Genomic DNA, 17,773 nt, shown 5'->3' on the forward strand with positions numbered 1-17,773 from the left:
TGAAAGATAGAAGAAAACTTTCAGGAATAATAGAAACATTAAGTGGAAAAAAATGACAAGAAACTTTATCTCTGGGTTAAGACATTTTAATATACATAATGTATAGTACTTCATATAATTTATTCATGTCATTTACTATAGTACACTGTAATTATTAATTCAGTGACATCAATATTGACCTCACACAAAGGATGAAAGCTGGGTTTTCTTGTGTACCGAGTTCAAAGCATGTACTGAAGAGTTATCACATACAACAGTTACAAGAGATCAACTTTAAGGATGACTCAAGTTTACAGTAGTTGCTTCACACAATTTTTCCTCAAGACTTGAATGCCACCCGGTGTCGCCATGTTTGTGCAAATGCCAGCTCTGGACCACCCAACTACCTCCTTTTACCGGCCCCACTTTTGCCTGTTTTACTGCTGCTGCTGCTAGACTTGCCAGATGATTTTGAAGAGAAGAGTCTTGTCATAAACTCAGAAACATCAGGCAATTCATGGTTGGAATTCAGCATATTCATTGACTGTTCCATCTCCTGCAGAAAGACAAAGCATAATGACATGAAAGGCACAAAGATCTTTCAGGCCACTGAATGACTAATATTTCCATTAAGGAAGAAGGAGAGAAGTGGAACAAGTGAAAGGCACTGGTTCTAAGCAGTGATGCAAATTCATACCCAATACCACTTCAGAAGCCATGTATCTTACCTCCTTTATATAATTAAGCATTTTGATCCGTGGTAAATGCCCAATAAATGCTTGCCTAGGGTTTGACTGATCTTATGTTTTTATAAAAGGCATTTCCTTTGATAATGGACATATGTGATCATTTTCCTGCCATCTCATTTTGTTTTCGGATTAAAATGCTTTCTTATTGTTCTGACGAGTGTTTTTTAAACTCATGCTTTCTTTAATGCATATAACCACAATATCAATCTTTAATTATCAAGGTATCAAAGTAATTTGGAAGATAACAGCAGTATTTCTAATATGTGATTCCTAAGGCCCTTAGTAATAAATCTGTGCTGCATAGTTTTGGAGACTTCAATTACAGCATCCAAAGCCAGCAACACAAATGTTACAAACAACTTACTGGCAGGACAGAGTAAGATCTGGTACTTTTATTTTGTTCTCCACTTTATAGGGCAAAGAATCCATTAAGCACTGCTCCATTTTCAATAATATTAATGCAATATCTGTGGCATTTGAATTTTATGTGACATTCCAAAAGTCAATTTAAAATTGTATTAGTTCAGACATGAAAAAAATATCAAACACTAGATTATTTATCACTAAAAATTGAAGACTATTTGGGTATTAGCTTGGGCTTTCTCCCCAAAGGTAGAATTTATACATGGGTTTTCAAGGAGAAAGTACTTTTACAAATAAGGAAAAGAAACATTATAAATATAAATCAAATATGTTAACATGCCCTAATAATCAAGAATTACACCCTGGCCAGGTAGCTCAGTTCTTTAGAGCACTATCCCGATAAACCAAGGTTGTGGGTTTGACCACCCAGTTAGGGCACATGCAAGAATCAACGAATGAATGCATAAACAAATAGAACAAATCAATGTTTCTCTCTCCCCCTTCCTCTCTCTCTCTAAAATTAACAAATAAAAATTTTTTTCTTGTAACTTTTTCTTGTGATTTTATTTATTGATTTGAGAGGGGGAGAGGGAGAGAGATAGGGAGGGAGAAAGAGGGAGGGGAGAGAAGGAGAGCTGGAGGAGGGAGGGAGGAAGGGAAGAGGGAGAGGGAGAGAGGGAGGGAGGGAGGGAGGGAGGGAGGGAGGGAGGGAGGGAGGGAGGGAGAGAGGGAGGGAAGGAAGGAAGGAGGGAGGGAAAGAAAGGGTGGAGAAGTGGGAAGCATCAACTTGTAGTGGCTGCTTCCTGTATGTGCCTTGACCAAGCAAGCCCAGACTTTCAAACTGGCAACCTCAGTGTTGCAGGTCAACTAAAAAAATTTTTAAAAGAATTAAATGTATATGGTAATAGGTCTTAAGTCCCTGAAAAAATATATCAACTCTTTTTTAACCTGTTCAGTTCTGAAGCTCTTGAATGAATAACTTCTTGTACTGCTTACCATATGTGAAGCGCTTGGCAAGTAATGAACTTTTAATTTGATATGACTTCTGATACTGCCTTTTGTTGATGCCACAGAGAGTTAATTGGCTTAATAGATATAAGAACTGAATAGAAGCCTGACCAGGCGGTGGCACAGTGGATAGAGCATCGGACTGGGATGTGGAGGACACAGGTTCGAAACTCTGAGGTCGCCGGCTTGAGCATGTGCTCATCTGGTTTGAGCAAGGCTCACTAGCTTGAACCCAAGGTCGCTGGCTTGAGCGAGGGGTCACTAGCTCTGCTATAGACTCCTGGTCAGGGCACATATGAGAAAGCAATCGATAAACAACTAAGGTGCCACAAAAAAGAGTTGATGCTTCTCATCTCTCTCCCTTCCTATCTGTCTGCCCTATCTGTTCCTCTCTCTGTCTGTCACACACACACACACAAAAAGAATTGCATAGAATATATACTTTCTGGCCAACACTGAAGCAGACATGCGAAAATTTAGCAATAAAATATGAAACATCATAAAGCTTTTTTTCCATAAAGCTTTTTCTGCCATTCCAGCTTAAAATAAAATGTGTCATCTTCTATAGAACTTAATCTTCTACTAGCTCTGCAAACATTATTTTATTTTATCTTATTTTCCTATTTAAAACATGTGCGCACACGCACACATACACACACACTCCTGAGAGTATGAGCTTGCTGACAACAGGGATATAATAATTCATTGGCATATTCCTCCATACCCAGAACCTAGAAATTGATTAGTAAATGTTTTTCAGCAATGTCTAAGATGTCAACACATCAGTACATTAATTATAATGGAAAAACTTGGAACTAAGAAGGTACTTATTGATGGTTTTGCATGGAAGAATGGACAATGGTTTTTAAAACACTGAAGATTTTATATGGAAGTCAATACTTAAGAGACACAGTGGCACTAAATTTGAAGCATCCTACTTGGCAACTCCTCTCCCCCTTGCCAAGCCAGTACAGTTTTGTGGTACAAAGTCTGAAAGCCACTACTGTATTTTTCTCTCTAGGTCTAATTCAAATGTCTTTCCTGTGTCTGAACACATAAACTAAATATGTACTCTGAAGAGTTCTGAAAAGTGAAAATAGATTATAGGAAGCTAATATTTTGCAAAATATTTGGGTTAGATGTACCATTATTATGCATTTCAACTATTTAATAAGTGAGGCACAAAGAGCCTAGTACTAAGAAGATTTTAGCTACATGAAGAGATCCAGCCTTTTAGCAGGCAGAACTGAGTTTATCTGGTCCAATGGAAAAGACTAAATGCCAGGAACATAATACAACCTCTAGATGAATTTGGCTTGAGAATTAGGATAAAGCTGAAAGACCCAAGCCATCCATGCACAATAAATAGACCAGCATCAGAACATGATTCAAAAACCCACAGCTGGGCAATCATCTTACCCGTCTCATGTCAGGATCACTTGTGTTGACCACTTTGGGAAGAAGTACAAATATCAACAATGGAAGAACCATCATCATTACCTGTGGGATAAAAGAATTTTAGAAAATGTTTCTTTCCACTTAACCGTAGAACAAAATCTGCACCTAACAACCAATGATAAAATTAAGGATTTAAATGTTGTAAATAGAGTAAAACTAGCAGCAACCACCTCAATTCTATTGAACCAGCCCTGTTGATAGCAAGGTGCTCCTTAATGTCTGACTTGTAGAATATAAAACCCTTGTCTGTGTCTGTTTGGACTTTATAGACACCTCACTTTATATTTTTGCCACTCACTATTTTGCAGTTTACACTTCTATTTAACATGAATAGTGTGCAAACATCTATTCACTCTCTTCAACCTGCAGTCTGGCATTGGAATCAGTGATCCTGATAGCCAGCTGGACTGCTCTTTCCAGATGACTGCGTTCTTGGAGAAAACAGTACATTATACCTTTCATAAAGGTACATCCTCTAGAGCCTGCAATATAATACTCGGCAACTATGTATTTCAGCAGGTAAATTCAAAAGATGACCTAGTAGCTTACAGAATTGACTATGCTTCCATAGAATTTCAGAAATGAGAACATAGAAGATATTTCTCAGTAAGTTTTGAAGTCTCGTTGCTGATTTCTCCCATTCACTCTACCCTTCTGCTTCTTTATCACTGATAAAAGATTCTAGGTACTAACTTATTCCTCTCTAGGATGCACAGCCCCAAACATTCCTATTTGTGATCCAAAGAGCTATCAGCAAGGAATATGCTCAAAATTTAAGACAATTCTAACATAATAATTGAACTTTCAAAAGCAGCAAAAAAAAAGTCCATTTGTTTCTAAACAATGTGTTCTATCAGTGTTTTTTTAATTAGTGGAAAGCATCACATTACTACAGAATAAGGTCTCTGCTCACTACTCATGCCAAAGAAAAGGAGGGAAAAAACCTTACTTTTGCCATTAATAAAGAGCTGGTTAATAAATGATGGCACGCCCACCAACAGACTAACATTCAGTAGTACAAAAGAGGAAACAGCTCAACGTGACCTACCACATATTCTTACTCCATCTGAATTTTAAAACATTTGATCAGAAATAACTAAATATTTATCCAATTTTTGTCACACATTTCAACGCCAAATCTACCAAGCAATTCTCACTGTATTCTTTTCATTACATATTCCTAGGCCACTATTTTCCTGAAATCCACAAATCATTCACAATTATCCTTTCACCCAACAATCTGACTTCAACTTTCTATCTCACCAGGGTTAAAAGTTTTCAACTGAGTAGAAGAAAATTAGAGATTAGTAAAGATACTTTATTGTAGCCTGATACATACCATTGGGTTCATCAGAAAGTCTGTCCAACCCCATGATTCTCTTTTAATAAAGTAAGAAGGTGGACCTGAAGATTTCATTTGGAGAGGATAGGGCAGTCTGACCACTTCTGATGTTTTGATATAATTTACATATCTTGCTCTGATAAAGCAACATAAAAAAAAGCATCAGTAGTTCTACTAAAAACATTGCTAAAGTAGCTTTACCCGTATGTCTAAAATATTTAGTAAAATAGAGAGAGAAAACATAAGACTTAGAATCAAGCTACACATTTAAAAGAAATAACCATACATATTTTATCCAGCATTTCTAAGGTTTTACATTCTGCCAAAACCTCAGAAATGAAAGTCCCACATACATTTGAAACTAACTTACCAAGCATGCTTATAAAACATTTGTCAAGAATATCAGGCTCTTATGTGAATTCCACTTTGTTCTCTACTCGGTCCCACCCCGTTATTAAAATGATAACAGTCTTTGTTGTTGTTGTTTTTACCTATGCTTCAGGCATCCAATCATCAGGAATGGATCTGAGAATATGAATCCCACTGCTGCAACCAGTCCTTAAATACTAAAGCTTTTTTACCAAGCTAAAAAAGCAAATGAAACTTTTTCTTTAGAAAAATACTTCTATTTGCTTAGACTAAAAATACCTCTATTTGCAAATTCAAAATTCAAACAGAGTAAAAATAAAATAAATTAGTTTTTAATAGGCAAGTATCCCCTTTTAACAACTTTCATTCCCTCCAGTATTGTGTTTATAATTTAAAATATTTTAACCTGTATATAATGTATATATTAATCTACATAAGCCCCCACCCCAACTCTAAGTTTGAAATTCAAAATGTATAGAAAGTCATGATAAGGCCTTGGCCGGGTAGCTTGTTTGGTTAGCATGTCCTCCCAATACGCCACGGTTCAATTTATGGTCAGTACGTATACAACAAACAACCAATGAATGCATGACTCGGTGAAACAACCATTCAATCAATCTCTCTCTCTTTTTTCTCCTTCCTCTCTCTCTCCCTTCTCTCTTGCTCTCTCTCAATCAATAAATAAAAATAATTTATTAAAAAAAGGATTTTAAAAAGTCATGATAAGTCCTCTAAGGTTAAATTTACATACTAGAATTTTACCAGTACATTAAAAATAGAATCCATATGGCTCTAAAAAGACATAAGAAAGTTGATACCTCATGAAGTTCATGCACTTTGAAGCAATCCATTTATTTCATCAAAGATTACTTATAAACATATTTGTGAAGTATTAGTTTCAATTCAAGCTTCACTCTTGCTTTAAAGAGTCAATAGTAAGATATATGATTGGAATTTGGACATGCCTGACCAGGTGGTGTTTCAGTGGATAGAGCGTTGACCTGGGATGCTAAGGTCCCAGGTTTGAAACCCTAAGGTCATCAGCTTGAGTGTGGAGTAATCTGGCTTGAGTACAGGTTCACCAGCTTGAGTGTAGGATCACAGACATAACCCCATGGTTGCTGGCTTGAGCCCAAGGTCACTGGCTTGAGCAAAGGGTCTCTGGCTCTGCTGGAGTCGCCCATTAAGGCAGGTATGAGAAGCAATCAAAGAACAACTAAAGAGCCGCAACTATGATTTAATACTTCTCTTCTCTCTCCCTTCCTATCTGTCTGTTTCTCTCTCTTGCTAAAAAAAAAAAAAAAAGAATTTGGACAAAGTAGAATAAGACAAGAATGAAATTTCAAAAAGAAGGGAAAGTAATTTTTTTCTAAGGAATATATTTTTAGTAACATCATGGTATTGGTTTCATGACAACATTAAGAACTAAATTACTACAGAATACTGCCTCTATTCACTATACATGTTAACAGAGGAAAAAGAAAATCTAACATGTCCATCAGTAGGAGCTGGTTATAAAAATGATGGCAAATCCATCACTGGACTAATATGCAGCTGATATAAAGGATAAGACAGCTCTATGTGTTACTTTATTTGAATTATAGCATATTTACATAATACACTTTAAGAACTTCCCATATTAAAAAAAAAACCTTTTAGGAGTAAACACTAAACTGTAAGTATTATGGTACTAAGTGAACATATCTCTTGTTATGCCAGCTTAATTTGGGGTATCTACAAACCAACCTGAATAGGCTTGGCACACACTGAAAATGTCAGAATTCAAACACAACTCCTCTAGCCCCAAAGTTATTTTGCCATTGTATGACTAGTGCTTTATTACAGCAACATGGGGTAATTTTGTGGTAGTTCAAACAAAGAAGAGACATTACTTTTAAAAACTATTTCATACTTGTTAATTATACCTCAATAAAGCTAGACAAACATAAATATACAAAACTGCTTCATATATCAATATTTCCTGGTGAGATTAGACCTAAAAGAATACTACTGGCAGCAGACAATAATAAAATAAACAAATACATAAATTGAGAGTTTTAAAAGAAGGTTGAAACTGAACACTGTGGACATCTACAAAACTGATTCCAACTGAAATGTGTTTGTGGTATTCCATACTCACAGCCTGGATTAGTCAAAAAATCTTTCACCTCAGATTCAAATCACATGTCCATCTACTTGGAAATTCTACAATGTCTTCCTAGTCTGCCAGGCTCTAATTCTGTGATTTGCTGAGATTTCCTTTTTCTTATCACCATCTTCACTTTGAGATAAACTCTACAATGTAATTTATTATTTTCCCCAAAAATACTAAATTTCCATTGCACATTAAATATTCCAAAAAGGAAGAACTATAGAAATTTCTAGATCAACATACTATCAAATAGGTACTAAGAGGTATTATCAAAATATCCTGATGAAAACAGGTGAATAACATTTCCAACTTAGAAAAGTTAAATTATTTCCAACTTTAATTAATTTCAATAACTTTCATAGTGCTTTTGATTGTATATTAAGTAATCTTACCTCTTCTCTATATTATCGTATTAGGAGCTTTAAAATAAATTTTAAGCCAGAGCAGAGGAAGTTCAACTTTACAATATTATCAGTCCTCAGATTAAAATATAAGGACATTTTAAATGTTTTAAGAAATACCTGTAGTTCAAATAAGAAAATTTTCAATCTTAACTATAAATTCTAAAAGTAATATATAACAAGGTATTTGATAGCACAAACTTCAGTAAAAATTATATGAGTTGCTCCCACCTCATTTTTCCTTTTGAAGTAATATCCACTCGGATGGGATCAAACCGGTAAGCAGGAGATATAACTTCCACTACATAAGATCCAGAGGGTATATCATGAACCACAAAACTCCCATCTGTCCTGGAAAAATGAAAGTCATATTTAGTCACTTCTGACCAATAGCTTATTCTTATGTTTTAGATCATCTGTTCACCTCCAAATCAACTCCTCCAAGAATGACATTCATAGCAATTAGGGGAAAAAAATAAAAAACTAGGAAGAGTTGTCCCATATTTCAGCTTCCATAATTATATTGAATGGGTTCTGAAAATACTCCAGACATTCCACAGTAGCAGGGAACCTGGACACAGAAAGTACTTCTTGCCTGACTGGTGGCAGCACAGTGAACAGAGCGTCGACCTGGGACCCAGGTTTGAGACGCTGAGGTCACTGGCTTGAGCACGGGCTCATCTGGCTTGAGCGCAGGCTCACCAGCTTGAGCATGGGATCATCATCAACATGATCCCATGGTCGCTGGCTTGAGCAAGGGGTCACTGGTGCCACTGGAGCTCCCAAGTCAATGCTCGCATGAGAAGTAATCAATGAACAACTAAGGTGCCACAACTTCAAGTTGATGCTTCTCATCTCTCCCCCTTCCTGTCTGTCTGTCTGTCTCTCTCTCACACACACACACACACACAAAGATAACACAAATTTTATAATAAAATTTTAAAACTTGGCTTCTTTAAAACTGTACTCTACAATATATAGGCCTTAATGGATCATGGTTTGAAAGAATAGTTTGCAAAAACTATTTTTAAGATAAGTGAGGAACATAAAATGAACTGGTAATTACTAGATGTTACATTACAGTATTATTAATTTTGTTGAATCAATAATGGTATTGTATGTTTTTATGAATAAAACCATATCATCTTCAGGATCGTATTTAAATAGTTTAGAAAAATAATTGAGGTGTAGAGACATGAAGTAAAACAGATTGTGATGGCTACCTAAGGATTAAGCTAGTCTGTTTATTTTAGTTTATGCCTGTAATTCTCCTTAATAAAAAAATTCATAAAAGTACAGTACAGGCCCTGGCTGGTTGGCTCAGTGGTAGAGCGTCAACCTGGCATGCAGAAGTCCGGTTCGATTCCCCACCAGGGCACACAGGAGAAGTGCCCATCTGCTTCTCCACCCCTCCCCCTCTCCTTCCTCTCTGTCTCTCTCTTCCCCTCCATTGGAGCAAAGATGGCCCGGGCGCTGGGGATGGCTCCTTGGCCTCTGCCTCAGGCGCTAGAGTGGCTCTGGTCGCAACATAGCGCTGCCCTGGATGGGCAGAGCGTCGCCCCCTGGTGGGCGAGCGGGGTGGATCCCGGTGGGGCGCATGCGGGAGTCTGACTGTCTCTCCCCGTCTCCAGCTTCAGAAAAATACACACAAAAAAAAAAAGTGCAGTACATAATTTACGTATGTCAAAACTTGAAAACTACCTAAATGTCCAAAAGCAGACAAATGCTTAAATTATGGTTCATATATATAGTGATAAAAACAAGTAGCATGGGCCTCAGCCCAAACTCCCTTCATCTCTATTAACCAAGTCCCAAGCAACTACCAATAAGCATAAATTGAAACCAAAATTGCATGCTAAGCCTGACCAGGCGGTGGCGCAGTGGATAGAGCGTCGGACTGGGATGTGAAGGACCCAGGTTCGCGTCCCCGAGGTCGCCAGCTTGAGAGCGGGATCATCTGGCTTAAGCAAAAAGCTCACCAGCTTGGACCCAAGGCTGCTGGCTCGAGCAAGGGGTTACTCGATCTGCTGAAGGCCCACGGTCAAGGCACATATGAGAAAGCAATCAATGAACAACTAAGGGGTCGCAACGAAAAACTGATGATTGATGCTTCTCATCTCTCTCTGTTCCTGTCTGTCTGTCCCTCTGACTCTCTCTCTCTGTCCCTGTGTAAAAAAAAAAAAAAAAAAATGCATGCTAGTTATATATAATGGGTAAAAGGCAAATTATCTATCCCTCTTCCAACAATTTTGCCAGGATAAACTCCTTATATTAATCCTTAATCAAATGGTATCAGGAGCTGCTCACAAAATAGTAAGCCAAAAGGAAAAAAAGCAGGTTACAAAGTGTATAATACTTTACTATTAAAAATATAGGTCATATGATTCCAAAAAGCTGGAAAAGATACAATAAAATGTTAAGGGGTGTTATGTCTACTTTAATTACTTATATTTTATTCAATACACTATTACTTAGATATTTTTAAAAATAAAAATAAATGCTTTTTAATATTTTTATTTTAGGGAGAGAGAGAAGGGGGACAGGGAGAGAAAGACAGAGGGAGGGAGGGAGGGAGGGAGGAACACTGATTTGTTGTTCCACTTATTTATGATGCACTCCTTAGTTGATTCTTACATGTGCCCTAACCAGGGAGGGACTGAACCTGCAACCTTGGTTATCAGGACGATGTTTTAATAACCGAGCTACGCGGCTGGGGCAGAAATGTATACAGCAGAAAAGAGAGGCCAAATGGTGAAATAAGGCTAATCTGGCAAAGCTTAATGAAAGCTTTATCGTTAAAACATCATTAATTGGGGTAAACCTAAAGAATGCCCTAATACCAGGTCTTTAATGACAAATAGCATTAAAATAATGGTTGTAAGCTTTTTGTCGTTATTTATTAATCTGAGGTTGAAATTCTCATTCAAATACATCTGGAGGCTCTGAATAGTTGCAAACCAAATTTAGAATTAGATGTCCACATATAAGTGGTCTTGTTTTCAGATACCGCTTGCGGGTGTATTAATCCACCAGAGAAACTCTTCCCTTCCAAAATATTTTTTCAGTTCAGTTTCACTTTTCAAGCGGGGGTTGAAAGATTCAAAACATCCCACTTGTACATTCATTCGAAAAGCAGTCAGCCACAAAACGAGAATACTAATTCACCACGTCTTTTAATATAAATTGAAATCTCATTTCTACTAATAGCTAGAGAAGACAGAAGCTTGCAAGCAATGCACCAAAACCTTCATCTCACATAAATACTAAGTGTGATGTTGCAAATCCCTTGATAAAGTCAAGTGTAGAAAAATAAAGTGCGGCCCTGGCCGGTTGGCTCAGCGGTGGAGCATGGGCCTGGCGTGCGGGGGACCCGAGTTCGATTCCCAGCCAGGGCACATAGGGGAAGCGCCCATTTGCTTCTCCACCCCCACCCCCTCCTTCCTCTCTGTCTCTCTCTTCCCCTCCCGCAGCCGAGGCTCCATTGGAGCAAAGATGGCCCGGGCGCTGGGGATGGCTCCTTGGCCTCTGCCCCAGGCGCTAGACTGGCTCTGGTCGCAATAGAGCGACGCCCGTAAAGGGGCAGAGCGTCGCCCCTGGTGGGCGTGCCGGGAGGATCCTGGTCTGGCGCGTGCGGGAGTCTGTCTGTCTCTCCCCGTTTCCAGCTTCAGAAAAGTACAAAAATAATAATAATAAAGAAAAATAAAGTGCGTTGATCAGGGACTTCAGGGCCTATTCATTTTAGCAGCATCATAAGCCTCCCAGTCTATGTCGTCACTAGAAACTCTTTGGGTTTTCCTAATTCCCACTCCTTCAGCATCTTTCCACACAACATCAAGTTACACAAAGACGGAAATGAATGCTTAAAACGGCCAGATTCCAGGGAAACCAGATGAGATGCAAAGGAAAGAATTCGGCAAGGGACAAGTACGGGATCCATCCGTCCGCAGGGCCCCGGAGTGGTGGTCCCCGTACATCAAAATGGAGGTGAGGAGACCTGACGCACTGCCCCGCCCTTGGGGCGAGCACCGGCCGCCCTCATTTCCGAGGTTTGGGCCTGGGAAGCGGAAAGCGCCCGCCCGCCCGTTCGGCACAGACGGCTGGCGGCGCCCGCCCTCACGCTCCCACAGCGACGCCGTCAGGTCTTGTCACTTGGCTCTGCTGGGGGCACTCTCCCTCCGCCTTCCATCCTAGCCGTTCCCCCGCGGCCCTCAGGCTGCTCACTTCAGGAAGCCGACGTGCTCTTCTCCGTCTACCAGCACTCGGGCCGCGGAGATCCAGTCTTGAGGCTTCACTCCGGGAACAACCGCACGGCCCTCAATCTTGAAGCGATCTCCTAGGCCGGCCCCTACCCCTCCCGACCCTTCGGCAGAAGCCCCGGGGACCTCCGAGCCCTGGGCTTTCCTTGCTAGCAGCAGCAGAAGGACGGAGCAGATGCCCCACAGAGCGGCCGCCATGACAGCAACTCCGAGGGGTCGGACCGGCAGCCCGGAAGCCCTCCCCGCCTCCCAGGCGGCTGCTGCGCCGCCGTCGCCTCTAGTGATGTCATCACTGCGCGCCGGGTTCTGGCGCGAGCATTGGGAGAAAAACAATCTTTGGCCAATCGATTTGCGAGGTGGAAACCAGGCGGCTGTATCCAGTGCTGTGGACCTGGAAGGCGGTCTGAGAATCACGTCCAGTGGAAAGGGCCGCCCACAAAATGAAAGCGTTGTATGTTGCTGTAGTAACCACCGAGGTCGAGGACCTCACCGGAGTGAAAAATAGTAAGACAGAGGGAGGAGGATCTGCAGTCCTGTCTACAAGTGAGGCTAAGGCTTGGGAGACAGAGATCCAGAAGAAAACGTTTAGAAGAACGTCTGGAGATTCCCCAAGACGTATGAGATGAAAAGGCCCCCGTTTGGGTGTTCTAAGGAGATAATGTCTCTACAGAGAAAATAGTTATTTTCCCCTGTACACTCTTAGAGTTAGCCTCTCCCGGGACGCTAACAAAAATAGAAGCGAGAGAGAGATACCAGAACCAAGTATTCTGAGCCCCAGCCGGGTGGAGGGGAGGGGTCAGGTACTTCATCCTCCTGGCCATCAGCAACTGCCTTTTAGGGGTACATTCCCTGTCTTTTGAGGATAGCCATTTCTTCACATTTGATCTATGGAAAGAGCAGCTCTGCTGTAAAAAAGATTATCATGTGCTACAGCCCTCCCCACGACTTCCTCAAAACGGTGCTAAAGTATGAAATAAAATTTCACCTTTCTAAAATGATACAAAATTTACAAACATGCTGAAATAAAAATAGCTTCATCCCAAAATTTTCAGATTTTTTTTCCCGTATTCTCGGTGCCTCTGCTTTGTTGTTGTCTTAGCTGACTGTTAATCACCGCTGGTTCTCAATAGCCCGAGTAGGAGCTGAGAAGTTTAATGTTTATGTAGGTAGGGCAGCAGGTGAAAGAGGACCTCACAACTAGGTGCTTTGTAATTAATCAGCTAGAGGATGGAAATAAAATGGTTGAGAATATAATAATTAGTATAACAACAGGAAAGCGCAAACAGCAACTGAACTCTCTGTATCCCCATTTCTTCCTTTCTTTTTTCCCCTACCTCATTGTCACTCTAATGCCAAAGTATCCAATGTTTTGAACCCCTCAAAAGCCAGACTTATACCTCCACAGTCATTAGATGGAGAAGAGAAGCCTAAGCAATGTTTGCAGGTAGTGGGAAGTTTTGTTATCTCTGTTGTTGTTGTTTTTCAGGTAGATCACAGGAATTGCATAGATATTCAGTGCCAAATTATAGAAGAGGTGTTCTAAAATATAGCCCTTTGTTTCATGCCTTATAAAAGAAATTATAATTGTCATGAAATATGTTAGAAAGATTTTGTATTGGACTTGCTCTGTTTGCCCTGCCAGATCCACTTTCTACGCTTCACTGCTCTGTGCCCTGGAAGATTGGACTTTGAAGAATTGTAAAAACTGGTTCCTTTGCCCTCTGGGTGCTTCCAGTTGGGTTCAGCCAATAGGAAGTATTAGTAGGACTTCCCTCTCTGTTTCCCTTACCACTGTCCATACTTCTAAAACAATTTAATGAAGGGATAATTTACAATCACTCCTTTAAGCCTCCCATCTGTTTCCTGTCAAGACCTTGACCCATATAGATTTCAAGCAGACCTATTATCTTAATTATGGAAAATACCATAATGTGAGGGGTGACCAATTTATTATCCAGGCCCTTTGCTTTTCTCTTCCTTTTTTGCTGCCTGGGTCTTGGCTTCTTTGTATCATGGCCACAAGGGGGTGAACAAGGATAGGAACAGCGACAACACAAAAAACAACACAAGAAATTTTTATAAACATTGTATTATCCCAACAGAGGTTTACTCGGGTTTTGCAGGTAATACTTATTTTTTTATGATTTTTGAAATTTTTTGCAATGTTTTTATAAGTATATAAAATATACAAGTATATAAAAATATAAAGCTATTTTAAAAATAAAGGGAGAAACTAAAATTGATTTTAAAATATATAATAGAATTTACTTTGAACTCTTAAAACTTAAATCAGTCAAAAAACAATTGCCTCGGTGGTGCAGTGGATAGAGCATTGGCCTGGGACACTGAGGACCCAGGTTCGAACCCCGAGGTCACAGGCTTGAGTGCAGATGCATTTGGCTTGAGCATGGGATCATAGACACGACCCCATGGTTGCTGGCTTGAACCCAAAGGTCACTGGCTTGAGCCCAAGGTCACTGGCTTGAGCAAGGGGGTCACTAATTCAGCTGGAGCCTCCAGGTCAAGGCACATATGAGAAAGCAATCAATGAACTAAGGTGCCACAATTAGGAGTTGATTCTTCTCTCTCCCTTCCTGTCTGTCCCTCTCTCGTTCTCCCTCTTGCTAAAACCAATAACAACAAAAACAACTTGCCATCCTTATTTAGAGTTTTGCTGATCACTTACAGTGGCATCTTTGATTATGGTTTTGCTCTTTTCCCCCTCTCTGTATTCTGCTTCTCAGCATCTCTGTGTCATGGTACTTTTCAAGCCATTCTTCATACATTGGCTATCACAGAAGAGATAGTTGGTTATAAGGTGTGACTACAAAGTAATGAGGATCATACCCTTAGTTACTTCTCTTATATTAAATCAATGAGCTTTTTTCTTAAATAGAGTACAGCTATAACTTGGAAATATAACAGGTTCAGTTTCAGATTACCAAAATAAAACTAGTATCAGGATAAAATGAGTTGTAATCTTTATTAAAAATGCAACATCTGGCCCTGGCCGGTTGGCTCAGTGGTAGAGCGTTGGCCTGGCGTGCAGAAGTCCCGAGTTCGATTCCCGGCCAGGGCACACAGAAGACGCGCCCATCTGCTTCTCCACCCCTCCCCCTCTCCTTCCTCTCTGTCTCTCTCTTCCCCTCCCACAGCCGAGGCTCCATTGGAGCCAAGATGGTCCTGGCGCTGGGGATGGCTCCTTGGCCTCTGCCCCAGGCGCTGGAGTGGCTCTGGTCCCAACAGAGAGACGCCCTGGAGGGGCAGAGCATCGCCCCTGGTGGGCGTGCCGGGTGAATCCCGGTTGGGCGCATGCGGGAGTCTGTCTGACTGTCTCTCCCCGTTTCCAGCTTCAGAAAAATACAAAAAAAAAAAAAAAATTCATCATCTGCCTGACCAGGCGGTGGTGCAGTGGATAGAACGTCAGACTGGGATGCCGAGGACCCAGGTTCGAGACCCTGAGGTTGCAAGCTTGAACGTGGGCTCATCTGGTTTGAGCAAAAGCTCACCAACTTGGACCCAAGGTTGCTGACTCGAGCAAGGGGTTACTCGGTCTGCTAAAGGCCCACGGTCAAGGCACATATGAGAAAGAAAACAACTAAGGTGTCGCAATGCACAACGTAAAACTAATAATTGATGCTTCTCTCCGTTATTGTCTGTCTGTCCCTGTCTATCCCTCTCTCTGACTCTGTCTCTGTTAAAAAAAAAAAAAATTTTAAAAAAAGCAACATCTATGGAGCACAATAAAATGAGGTATGTCTAAAGTGCTAGCACAGTGCTTGGGAAACCTCAGTGGTGCTACTCCTCAAACATCCTGCTTTTTACTTGTGATTTTTTTCCCTTTAAGTTTTTGAACCTCATTTACTTCAAGTAGATTAGCTACTCTTTTTCATTCAAGTAAACTGGAGACAATTCCCTTAATATTTAAAATTCTTCTTTCACCCACTAGGATCCCTGGTTTGGCTTTCCAAAGTTCCCTGTGGAAGTCTCCTGAAATATGCTGTCATCTTCCTTTCTCAAAGACGCTACAAGTGGCATCTAATTTTATACACAAAAATTAATTCAAAATGGATCAAAGACCTAAATATAAGATTTGAAACAATAAGTTACATAGAAAAAAACATAGGTGCTAAACGTATAGACCTTGGCTATAAACATTTTATGAATTTGACCCCAAAGGAAAGATAAGTAAAAACAAAAATAAATGAATGGGACTATATTAAACTAAAAAGCTTCTGCACAACAAAACAAACCAAACAGCCAATCAAATGGGGATTGATATTCACAAACAACAGCTCTGATAAGGGGTTAATATCTAAAATATATAAAGAACTCACAAAGCTCAACAACAAATAAGCAAACAATCCAATTAAAAAATGGGGAGAGGACCTGAATAGACACTTCTCTCACGAAGACATACAAACAACAAATAGATATATGAAAAGATGCTCATCTTTGCAAGCTATTAGAGAAATGCAAATCAAAACTACAATGAGACACCACCTCACACCTATTAGATTGGCTGATATCAACAAGACAGGTAATAAGTGTTGAAGAGGCTGTGGAGAAAAAAGAACCCTCATCCACTGCTGGTGGGAATGTAAACTGGTACAGCCACATGGAAGACAGTATGGCAGCTCCTCAAAATATTTAGAATAGAACTATCATATGTTCCAGCAATCCCTCTACTGGGTATCTATCCAAAAAACTTAAAAACATTGGTATTCAGAGCCTGACCAGGTGGTGGCGCAGTGGATAGAGTGTCGAACTGGGATGCAGAAGACCCAGGTTCGAGATCCCAAGGTTGCCAGCTTGAGCTCAGGCTCATCTTGTTTGAGCAAAGCTCACCAGCTTGGACCCAAGGTCGCTGGCTCGAGCAAGGGGTTACTCAGTCTGCTGTAGCCCCACGGTCAAGGCACATATGAGAAAGCAATAAATGAACAACTAAGGTGTTGCAATGAAAAATTAATGATTGATGCTTCTCATCTCTCTCCGTTCCTGTCTGTCTGTCCCTATCTGTCCCTCTCTCTGACTCTCTCTCTGTCTCTGTAAAACAAACAAACAAACAACAACAAAAACAAAAAATGTTGGTATTCAGAGACACATGCACCCCCATGTTCATCATAGCATTATTCACAGTGGCCAAGACATGGAAACAACCTAAGTGTCTCTTGATAGAGGATTAAAGAAGATGTGGTACACATATACAATGGAACACTACTCAGCCATAAGAAATGATGACCTATTGCCATTTATGACAACATAGATGGACCTTGAGAACATTATATTGAGTGAAATAAGTAAATCAGAAAAAGCTAAGAACTATGTGATTTCACACATAGGTGGGATATAAAACTGAGACTCAGGGACATAGATAAAAGTGAAGTGGTTAACAGGGAGGGGAGTAAAGAGGGACAAATATATAGCAACGGAAAATGATTTGACTTTGGATGATGGGCAAACAACACAATCAACTGTTCAAATGCTATAGAGATGTTTACCTGAAACCTATGTACTCTTATTGACTAATGTTATCCCAATAAATTTAATTTCTAAATTTAAAAAAATACATAGAGGAAGACAAAAGGTTAAATGTGGTATAAATTGTGGTATAAATTAGTGTAAGCTTTTTTCTATTAAAATGCTTCAATTTTTGAAAGAAACAGGCATGCAATTTGCCTTAATATCCTGAAAAA

The 17,773-nt window shown here is 40.0% G+C and overlaps 1 protein-coding gene across 1 annotated transcript; it reads right to left on the reverse strand.

Moving 5' to 3' along the window:
- Positions 1-325: 325 nt before the first annotated feature.
- Positions 326-12,340, reverse strand: EMC7 (ER membrane protein complex subunit 7). The gene is made up of 5 exons (XM_066277227.1): positions 12,043-12,340; positions 8,053-8,172; positions 4,897-5,035; positions 3,519-3,599; positions 326-535 (listed from the first exon to the last, which is right to left on the reverse strand). Exons 1-5 carry the CDS (start codon positions 12,273-12,275, stop codon positions 383-385), a joined length of 726 nt encoding a protein of 241 aa, XP_066133324.1. The 5' UTR covers positions 12,276-12,340; the 3' UTR covers positions 326-382.
- Between the last annotated feature and the right edge of the window lie 5,433 nt (positions 12,341-17,773).

Source organism: Saccopteryx bilineata, chromosome 4, assembly GCF_036850765.1.
Source record: "Saccopteryx bilineata isolate mSacBil1 chromosome 4, mSacBil1_pri_phased_curated, whole genome shotgun sequence".
Taxonomy (NCBI): domain Eukaryota; kingdom Metazoa; phylum Chordata; class Mammalia; order Chiroptera; family Emballonuridae; genus Saccopteryx; species Saccopteryx bilineata.

Bases quoted from the DNA above. Each gene is read 5' to 3' on its own strand.
- EMC7 (XM_066277227.1), bottom strand. From the start codon at position 12,275: ATGGCGGCCGCTCTGTGGGGCATCTGCTCCGTCCTTCTGCTGCTGCTA. The intron at 3,600-4,896 runs GTATGTATCAGG...TTTATCCCACAG, and splicing joins ACTTTCTGATGAACCCAATG to GTAATGATGATGGTTCTTCC. The intron at 536-3,518 runs GTAAGATGATTG...GTCTTTCTGCAG, and splicing joins GTGATCCTGACATGAGACGG to GAGATGGAACAGTCAATGAA.